Here is an 11,112-nt window from a genome sequence, read left to right on the forward strand (position 1 = left end):
GGAATTTTTTTACTAGGATTAAATGTCAGGAATTGTGAAAAACTGAGTTTAAATGTATTTAGCTAAGGTGTTTCTAACCTTCCGACTTCAACTGTATATTCACGTCACTAAATAATATATTAAAACGCACCATTTTGCAATGAAGGTCTACAGTAGCCTCAACAGCACTCTCTGGGGTAGCACCATGGTGTAGCCGAAGGACAGCTAGTTTCCGTCCTCCTCTGGGTACATTGACTTCAATACAAAACCTAGGAGGCTCATGGTTCTCAAACCCTTCCATAGACTTACAGAGTAATTATGACAACTTCCGGAGGATGTCCTCCAACCTATCAGAGCTCTTGCAGCATGAACTGACATGTTGTTAACCCAATCAAAGGATGAGATAATAATTCTAGTACTGAAAGCATAAGCTATAGCTAGCTAGCACTGCAGTGCATAAAATCTGGTGAGTAGTTGACTCAGAGAGAAAAAGACAATAGTTGAACAGTTTTTAACAAATTAATTTCTTTAAAAATGAAGGAGACGCAAGAGAGAGAGAGAGAGAGAGAGAGAGAGAGAGAGAGAGAGAGAGAGAGAGAGAGAAAGAGAGAGAGGGGGGAGAGAGAGAGAGAGAGAGAGGGGGAGGGAGAGAGAGAGAGAGAGAGAGGGGGAGAGAGAGAGAGAGAGAGAGAGAGAGAGAGAGAGAGAGAGAGAGAGAGAGAGAGAGAGAGAGAGCAATATTTAGTTGTATTTTTTTTCATTTTCACTTTCACTTACAGTGAGGGAAAAAAGTATTTAATCCCCTGCTGATTTTGTACGTTTGCCCACTGACAAAGAAATGATCAGTCTATAACTTTAATGGTAGGTTTATTTGAACAGTGAGAGACAGAATAACAACAACAAAATCCAGAAAAATGCATGTCAAAAATTTTATAAATTGATTTGCATTTTAATGAGGGAAATAAGTATTTGACCCCTCTGCAAAACATGACTTAGTACTTGGTGGCAAAACCCTTGCTGGCAATCACAGAGGTCAGACGTTTCTTGTAGTTGGCCACCAGGTTTGCACACATCTCAGGAGGGATTTTGTCCCACTCCTCTTTGCAGATCTTCTCCAAGTCATTAAGGTTTCGAGGCTGACGTTTGGCAACTCGAACCTTCAGCTCCCTCCACAGATTTTCTATGGGATTAAGGTCAGGTGATCAGGGGTGTATTCATTCCGCCGATTCTGTTGAAAAACAAATCTTAAACGGAAGCAAACGGAACAAAACGTGGAAAATCATACCTGAATTTGTTCAATAGAAACTCTTGCTTGCAACTGTTGGAATAATGATGCAGGTAAGAGTGTGCAAGGCGCTATTGAATGTGTCATTGTCTGTCACCTTGATTATTCAAATTTGTCTCTCAACCTGTGAACCTGCTTTGTAAACTTTAATTCGTAGGGTATGTTGCAGCAACCTCATGATGGGTACAGGGACAATTAGAGTATCATGTAGTAGCCTAAACCTATTGATGTTACATTGAGCTGGGTGAATGGAATATGAATGAAAGTCATCCAATATGCAGTAATAGAAAAAAGGCCACGCTCATTAAAAAAACGGCACTGACCATCACTGGTTTCTAGTGCATTTATCTTAAGCCATCCCTTTAAATATGGTGTACCTTTTAGTTTTAATTTTGTTCGACAGACTCAATAGAATATATTGAGAGACCTGTTCAGAATATTAGGAATCAATCAAATAAACATCACAGCACAGTTGAAAAATATATGGGAAATAGAAATAAAGAAAAATGATGCTATTTAGAGATAGATGGGAGGGGTTGAGTTGAGCTGAAGGGTTGGACTAAAAACAACAATTTATTTTACCATGCAAGTCAGTTAAGAACAAATTCTTATTTACAATGACGGCCTACTTGTAAAGCCCCCCCGGCCAAACCCTCCTCTAACCTGGACGACACTGGGCCAATTGTGCGCCGCCCTATGAGACTCACAATCACGGCCGGTTGTGATACAGCCCGGGATCAAACCCGGGTCTGTAGTGACGCCCCTATCACTGCGATGCAGTGCCTTAGACTGCTGTGCCACTCGGGAGACAAGATAACTCATGTATAATATACTGTGTCCGTAAAATGTATATAGGTTCAGAACTTTTTTTAAACAGCACAGTTAAAAATATATGGCAAATAGAAATCAAACTGAATGGTCTTCAGAGATAGATGGGAGGGGTTGAGGGTAGCTGAAGGATGGGATTAAAAACAAACAAAAGATAACTATTGTCAAATACATTGTGTCTGTAAAATGTATATACTGTAGTATGTACAGTGCATTTGTAAAATAATATTTAGACCCCTTGACTTTTTCCACATATTGTTACGTTACAGCCTTATTCTATAATGGATTAAATTAATTGTTTTCCTCATCAGTCTACACAAAATACCCCAAATTGACAAAACGATAACAGGTTCTTAGAAATATTGGCAAATGTATTAAAAATAAAAACAGAAATACCTTATTTACATAAGTATTCAGACACTTTGCTATGAGATTCGAAATTGAGCTCAGGTGCATCCTGTTTCCATTGATCATCCGTGAGATGTTTCTACAACTTGATTGGAGTTCACCTATGGTAAATTCAATTGATTGGACATTATTTGGAAAGGCACACACCTGTCTATATAAGGTCCCATAGTTGACAGTGCATGTCAGAGCAAAAACCAAGCCATGAGGTTGAAGGAATTGTCCGTAGACCTCTGAGATAGGATTGTGTCGAGGCACAGATCTGGGGAAGGGTACCAAAAACATTTCTGCAGCATTGAAGGTCGCCAAAAACACAGTGGCCTCCATCATTCTTAAATGGAAGAAGTTTGGAACCACCAAGACTCTTCCTAGAGCTGGCCGCCCGGCCAAACTGAGGAATCTGGGGAGAAGGGGCTCCCGAGTGGTGCAGCGGTCTAAGGCACTAGGGCGTCACTACAGACCCCCTAGTTTGATTCCAGGCTGTATCACAACCGGCCGTGATTGGGAGTCCCATAAGGCAGCGCACAATTGGCCCAGCGTCGTCCGGGTTTGGCCTGTGTAGGCTGTCATTGTAATTAAGAATTTGTTCTTAACTGACTAGTTAAATAAAGGTTAAACAAATTAAATTTAAAAAAGGGCCTTGGTCAGGGAGGTGACCAAGAACCCGATGGTCAGTCTGACAGAGCTCCAGAGTTCCTTTGTGGAGAACCTTCCAGAAGGACAACCATCTCTTTTATTTTACCCCTTTTTCTCCCCAATTGGTAGTTACAGTCTTGTGCCATCGCTGCAACTCCCGTACGGACTTGGGAGAGGCAAAGGTCGAGAGCCATGCGTCCTCCAAAACACAACCCCGCCAAGCCGCATTGCTTCTTGACACACTGCTCGCTTAACCCGGAAACCAGCCACACCAATGTGTTGGAGGAAACACCGTACAGCTGGCGACCCAAGTCAGCGTGTATACACCCGGCCCACCACAAGGAGTCGCTAGAGCACGATGGGACAAGAAAATCCCAGCCGGACAAACCCTCCCCTAACCCGGACGACGCTGGGCCAATTTTGTGCATCCTCATGGGTCTCCCAGTCGCGGCCAGCTGCGACACAGCCGGGATTGAACCTGGATATGTAGTGACGCCTCTAGCACTAGCGATGCAGTGCCTTATACCGCTGCGCCACTCAGGAGGCCAGGACAACCATCTCTGCAGCACTCCACCAATCAAGCCTTTATGGTAGAGTCGCCAGACGAAAGCCACTCCTCAGTAAAAGGCACGATAACCCGCTTGGAGTTGGCCAAAAGGCACCTAAAGGACTCTCAGACCATGAGAAAAAATATTATTTGGTTGGATTAAACCAAGATTGAACTCTTCGGCCTGAATGCCAAGCGTCACGTCTGGAGGAAACCTGCCACCATCCCTACGGTGAAGCATGGTGGTGGCATTATCATGCTGTGGGGATGTTTTTCAGCGGAAGGACTGGGATACTAGTCAGGATCGAGGGAAAGATAAACGGAGCAAAGTACAGAGAGATCCTTGATGAAAACCTGCTCCAGAGTGCTCAGGACCTCAGACTGGGGCAAAGGTTCACCTTCCAACAGGACAACGACCCTAAGCACACAGCCAAGACAATGCAGGAGTGGCTTAGGGACAAGTCTCTGAATGTCCTTGAGTGGCCCAGCCAGAGCCCGGACTTGAACCCGATTGAACATCTCTGGAGAGACCTGAAAATAGCTGTGCAGCGATGCTCCACATCCAACCTGACAGAGCTTGAGAGGATCTGCAGAGAAGAATGGGAGAAACTCCCCAAATACAGGTGTGCCAAGCTTGTAGCGTAATACTCAAGACTCAAGGCTGTAATCGCTCCAAAGGTGCTTCAAGAAAGTACTGAGTAAAGGGTCTGAATACTTATGTAAATATGATATTTCCATTTTTACATTTTTTTTTTTGTATTTGTTACTTTGTCATTATGGGGTATTGTGTGTAGATTGATGAGGAAACAATTGAATCAGTTTTAGGCTGTAACATAACAAAATGTGGAAAAAGTCAAGGGGTCGGAATACTTTCCAAATGCACTGTATAAGCTGGAAGTAGAAGCCTAAGTGCTGTTGTCCATTAGTTTACTCCAATTAGGAGAGGGGTGGTAGGGTTAGGGGAAAATAATAAAGGAAAATATTTTTCATACAAATATTATTATAATAATAATAATACAATTTAAATTTAAATCGTCCTCCCTCTAAAACGGCACCAACCACCACTGGTTTTCAGTACATTTATCTTAAGCCATCCCTTTAAATACGGTGTACTTTTTAGTTAGAATTTTGTTCTGACAGACTCGATTGAATATATCGAGGTAACGGTTCAGAATATTAGGAATTAATGATAGAAAGCCATCTAAATATTTGCATATCCGTCTCCGTTTCAGCACCAATTGGTAGATTTAAAAATATTCTGATTTTATAGATTATTTAGGGTTAGGAATTGAATCATGAAAAACGGGTTTGGTGAGCCTTTATGCACGAAAGAAAGAAAACTGTTGTTTGATTCATGCTGTAAATTGCCATGGTAATGTTGGAAGATTAGTGTACATATAATTATAATAGGGAGAATAGTGTACAATACATTTACATTTACATTTTAGTCATTTATCCAGAGCGACTTACAGTTAGTGAGTGCATACATTTTTCATACAATAGTAGGCTAAACCCTGATTGACTGATACTGATTGATAGTGGGTAATATTTAACATGGTAGAAATAGGAAACAGAGAAAGTCTGGGTCGCCTATAATAAATACATTTGAGAGTGCCCATCCCTGCAAGTTAAAAGGCTGTACAATTTAAATGCTGCATAACGGCACAGCGTTTCATAAACTTTACTGTGGGAATGTTGATAGGCTTCAGTTTGCTGCCATATGACTGATTCCCATTTGTCTTTATAAGTTATAAGGTAAAATAGATTTAAAACAAGTGTCATTTATATTTATAATTCCCTTATCCAAATGGATTACTCATTTACCTAGCTTTTATCAATAGCTCTTATCAAGTTGTAAATTACATTGATTGGAGAATGGTGTTATTTCTGTCAAAAAAATGTATAGATGTTTTCCCCACTTGGAACCGGTAGGTTCTGTAGACACCTCCGCCACACCTTCATTTATTCGATCTCCACCCCAAACAAATAGAGGGTGCATAGCCTCTACAAAGGGAATTACGTTGCATTTACGGCGCTTAACTCGGGTTGTAATCGGCCCTTAGTGTTTACATCAGACGGGCGGTACCTAATTTATGTACATACATCCCCTAGCTGTTCTGTGATTCCTTATTTACAGCAGGGGGAGACAGAGGCCAGGGCTCTGAATTGTCTGCCTGAGAGCCACATAAGTTTATTAGCTGAACATTGAGCAAATGTTGCACGTTTAGCATGTAATAGGCCTACACATTTAGCCTTTCATGTAAAAACATACACAAAATCCATCCCCATCTCTAACTATTATAATGGTGTTGCATAAGAACACAATATTCCATTTGTATTACTTTCTATGAGTTTTTCTGACTTTTCAACTCCTAGGGTCAACTCTTAAATCTGAATATTTTTAACAGCAGATAAATGCAAGAGAAAAAACAGCCTTCCTTTACAGTAAAGACAGTATTCAGGTGTCTACATGTGTCAGCCAGTCCTGAATCTGTGATCTGATGTTCTATCAACAGACTACAGACTATTGTTATAGACAGACTACTGTTAGTGGGATGGCTCCATGACAGACTACGATGATGGCTCCATGATTGACCCAGCTCAGGTGGTTTTGGCTGCTGTCGCCAGACCTCCTCAGATTCTTTACCAGAGTATCATCATCATCCCTAGTGGCCCTAGCCTGTCTGACTGTCTGACTCTCTGTTTGACTGTCTGTCTGACTGTCGGACTGTCTGTCCGGGGCCAGGCCGTGTGTGGGGGCAGGTTGATGTTCCAGTCCCCAGTCCTCTGCATGGCCTTTGCATCCCGCCTGGTAGCCACTCCCTTCAACAGATTGATGAATTGATTGTGGGGCTGCTGCCAGTGTGTCTGTGCCCTGGGCGAGGGGCGTCCCGGTTACGGAAGAGAATCCCAGATATGGCACCCACCCTGGGGCCGCTATTGTGGCAGGCCTGCAGGGGGCCCCGGGGGCCCGGGAGCCCAGGGAGCAGCTCTATCTGACCCACATACTGCTGTCACACCCCTGGAGACACAGCACTGGGGATGGAGGGGCGGGGCAGATTGGGCCTGGGGCTAGGGTGGGGGGCCAGTGGGGGTGGGCTGGAGGCTGGAGGGCTGGAGACACAGGGCTGTTGCAGGGATAGCGCATGGGCTGGGGATGGTGCCAATATGGACCTCTGAATCGCTGAACTAAATTGCGGGCCAAGCTGTGAAAATATTTCACACACACCCCAAAACTCAAGAAGAGTCCTAACACAATCTGAAGATCTAGTGAATGAATGTAGGTATTTTTTATTGATTTACCAGTGCAGTTAACAGGTAAACTGCTATCACTGGACACATCCTCACCAATACATATGTACTCTTAACTATGATTGAATCGTCATACCTTTTTTTTTCTAGTAACATTAATAGATAAACCCTGTTTCAATTATTTTTAATACACATTATTAACTGGAATGTTAAGTAATTACATTGTTACAGTAATATAACATTACTTTTTTTATTTTTTTATCTTGCACAGACTCAACTGAGGTAAAGGAGGAACAAATCAAGACATGAATTGATACATTTTGCCACAACTGTGGTCCCACTTGATGTTCAACTTTACACACAAACTATCATCAGAATAAAGGGTTTTCAACACTAGAGATATAAGGCCACAAAAACAACTGTTGCACCAAACTAAACCCAATGTAGGAAATGTAACACACAAGCTGGAATGTTAAAGCTGGAATCCTTTGAGTCCGTTTGGGATATTACAACAACAAAGAAGTTACTGCAAACAACCAACACAGATTTCCCCCCTTCAGACATCATTGCACACACGATAGAACAGCAGAATATGTACTGCAATTTATTTATTTATTTTTTTACCAAGCTGCTCACCTCGGTTTGGATGCTCCTCACCTCCATTTAGTCAACAACACCAAAACAATAACAAAGGTGCTGGGGGCGAAACAGTGGCGCTGTTTCCCCTAACGCGGACTCCATCTTTAAATTCACACGTCTATATATATCAGTCCATACACAAATCCTGATAACTACAATTGAACATATCAACCACAATGATTCCTTTAGGTATATCTCAGGTATATTTTTACAGGTATATGTTTGTTCTTGTTAAGTAAAACGTGTAATATACAGTTGACATAGAAAAAAGCATGCTCTTGCATATTGGACGTGTTTTACACAAACCTATGTCACTGTCCATTAATATCTGCCATTACTGCATTGCTCCAACCAGCAGTAGCAATCTTAGTGTAAAAGGAGAATACTGTCAGAAGACACTGGCTAAATAGACAACATTAGACAGATACTATTCCAAACTTCATTTCCAAGAGATCTTTTACTGTATGGCCATGCATAATACTGTGTTCCAAAAACAACTAACATTGCTATTATCTATTCTGATGTATAAGTGAAATTAAATAAATGAATAAATCATGTATTAATTAAATAATAAATAAATAAATAGTGTTTCTAGAAACCTGATGCTTATTAATATGTGGTTAATAACCATGTATGAAATGTCATGTATTGACATCGATGGCACATTTCTGGAAGGTGATAACTGTTTTTAATAATTGACATCAGGTTGAAAATGTCCTCAAGGAATGGTACAGTTTAAACTTAGGGATATTCTCTCTAAGTCCCCATCCTACATACCAATCACATTTCACTCCCACCATGTCAAGATTTTTCACTTAATGGATCAACTACAACCAACTACCACTTCTTGTTTCAAGAGCTGACACTAAGGTTTCTCTTCACTCTCCTCTGATTGGTCCATTCACTTCTTGTTCTTCAGCTGATTGGCCAGCCAGTCAAGGCCCTCGTATAGGCCGTCTCCACTGGTGGCGCAGGTGGCCTGTATGTACCAGTTGCGGTGACGCAGGGAGTGGAGCCCCAGCTTGTCTGTGATCTCTGCTGCGTTCATGGCATTGGGCAGGTCCTACACAGAACGAGAGGTAGAGTTGGAAGGATAGGAGTGGACAAAAGAACATGAGAGAGAAGATTATAGGCGAAATGAAATCCCAGGTAGACAGAAGGATAGTTAGCGATGAAAAGCACACGAGGCAGCAGAGAAAAATATGAATTGAGTGAGGCTATAGCAATTGTCCATACCTGTTTATTAGCGAAGATGAGAAGCACGGCGTCTCGTAGCTCGTCCTCAGCCAGCATCCTCATCAGCTCCTCCCGAGCCTCGTTCACCCGCTCACGGTCATTACTATCCACCACAAAGATCAAACCTGGAACCACAACAAACGTTGTTACTGTGTCTACCACAAAGATCTGACCTGGAACCACAACAAACGTTGTTACTGTGTCTACCACAAAGATCTGACCTGGAACCACAACAAACGTTGTTACTGTGTCTACCACAAAGATCTGACCTGGAACCACAACAAACGTTGTTACTGTGTCTACCACAAAGATCTGACCTGGAACCACAACAAACGTTGTTACTGTGTCTACCACAAAGATCAAACCTGGAACCACAACAAACGTTGTTACTGTGTCTACCACAAAGATCTGACCTGCAACTATGAGAAACCTTGATAGATACCCTGAACCCTAACACTGTTCACCACAAAGATCAAACCTGGAACCACAACAGGACTTATTTGTCAGGAAGCACGACATGCTTGTCATGAAACTATACAAACCCACTGATGACAGTGTTTTACTGTCTGTAGGCATCCCCCTCTATCAGAATGAACAGGTTTATCTTCCAACTGGAGCATGGTATAGAAAGAATAACAATCCTAATACAAACTAGTAAAATGCTTTAAATGTGAAGAACATGTGCTTGATGCAGTATGCAAATGTCTATAACTAGAGTGTGTGAGTCAGCCCAATCGCTTCGGGTGTCAGGATGACATCATGGTGCTGGATGTGTCATAGGCCTGGAGGGGCAGTCTTTGTCCTAGCATGGCCCTATAGCCCTCAAATTCAAATCTGGACCTTGAAGCCAGTTCCACAGACATATTTTAATTATTCCACTCCAATCAGGGACTGATCTAGGACCAGAGTTAAGAACATACCGTAAGCTCACTCCACAGCTAGCTTGAAATATCGCCAATGGAGCCATCCAATTGGTACCTTTTGTATAGCTAAAATGGTTGGAACGTTGTCAATGAGGGCGGTCACGTGTGTTGAGAAGCAGAGGATCACATGTTCAAGCCCAGTATGGCGTAGTCAGTCAGTGGAGGAAGCTAAGCTGTTAGCCGCACATTGACCCCCATTATATTTACAATTAATTATCAGGTAGAACAGAAAACCAGCAGTACTCCGGACCTCGTAGGGTAAGATTTGCATACCCCTTCCCTATAGTGTCACCAACCAGGGTTCTAACACAGGTCTCCTGCACGTCACAAGACTGAGTTAGCACATTGAGCTAAAGCCTAGGCATTAGCAGCCTGAGGAGCTAATGTACATTTTCAGGTCTCAGGCAAGGTTACTCATCACATGAGCGTGGTTCATTGAACCACCTCCATTACACAGTCGCAGATCAGTTAAGAACCCTCCTGCTCAGCTTACAAGTCACAACAGTGTTAGCCCTCTGAGCTAAAGCTTATTATCTCTCCCTATCCTTACCCTGTGTGTTCTGGAAGTAGTGTCTCCACAAAGGCCTGATCTTGTCCTGGCCACCCACGTCCCAGACAGTGAAGCTGATGTTCTTATACTCCACCGTCTCCACGTTAAACCCTGAGCAGGGAAAGGGAAATTAGTGTTATAAATGTATTTTGAACAGCTGTCGGTGTTATAAACCTCTCATAAAGAGTCGTATGTGTGTTATAAATGCCTTATAAACAGTTGTAGGTGTGTAATGATTAAGGATGGGTAACATTTCTAAATTATATTGCATTTTATTTTGTTCTAATCCTTTATAGCCAATAAAGTTATGACCTTCGTAGTTAGACTGTGAGACTTTCCATACCGATAGTGGGGATGGTGGTGACTATCTCTCCCAGCTTCAGTTTGTATAGGATGGTGGTCTTCCCTGCAGCGTCCAGCCCCACCATCAGGATCCTCATCTCCTTCTTCCCTAACAGGCTCTTCAGCAGGTTGCCAAAGATGTTCCCCATGGTGACTGGCTGGCTGGTTGACTGGCTGGCGGCTGGCTGGTGGCTGGCTGGCTGGTTGACTGGCTGGCGGCTGGCTGGCTGGCTGGATGGCTGGTTGACTGGCTGGCGGCTGGCTGGCTGGTTGGCTGGTCGGACCTCAACTCACTGCTACAGAGCTGATGGGCAGCTGGATGTCAGAGCCCAGAGTTTTCCTGACCTTATAACTTAACCAAGAAAAACTGGTCCCTAGTTACATACCATTAATGGAGTATTATTCAGAGGGCCCAGAGTTTTTGCTGACTACCTGAACTGACCAGGCAAAAGTCCGGAGGCCCGGTCAAATCACAAGGTCAGGAAAAACT

General features: G+C 42.8%; 1 protein-coding gene across 2 annotated transcripts; it reads right to left on the reverse strand.

Annotated features, from left to right (window-relative positions):
* Positions 1-8,472: 8,472 nt before the first annotated feature.
* LOC311149814 (ADP-ribosylation factor 3) lies at positions 8,473-10,777 on the reverse strand (the record flags this gene model as incomplete). Of its 2 annotated transcripts, XM_084187040.1 has the most annotated exons (4): positions 8,473-8,634; positions 8,808-8,932; positions 10,281-10,391; positions 10,624-10,777. In XM_084187040.1, the coding sequence occupies 4 exons, from the start codon at positions 10,769-10,771 to the stop codon at positions 8,473-8,475; spliced, it is 546 nt and encodes a 181-aa protein (XP_084043166.1). The 2 variants fall into 2 exon arrangements, with proteins under 2 accessions (XP_084043166.1, XP_084043165.1); XM_084187039.1 differs by lacking the exon at positions 10,281-10,391 and having other exon boundaries at positions 10,624-10,771.
* Between the last annotated feature and the right edge of the window lie 335 nt (positions 10,778-11,112).

Source organism: Coregonus lavaretus (genome assembly GCF_964263955.1).
Source record: "Coregonus lavaretus genome assembly, chromosome: 22".
Taxonomy (NCBI): domain Eukaryota; kingdom Metazoa; phylum Chordata; class Actinopteri; order Salmoniformes; family Salmonidae; genus Coregonus; species Coregonus lavaretus.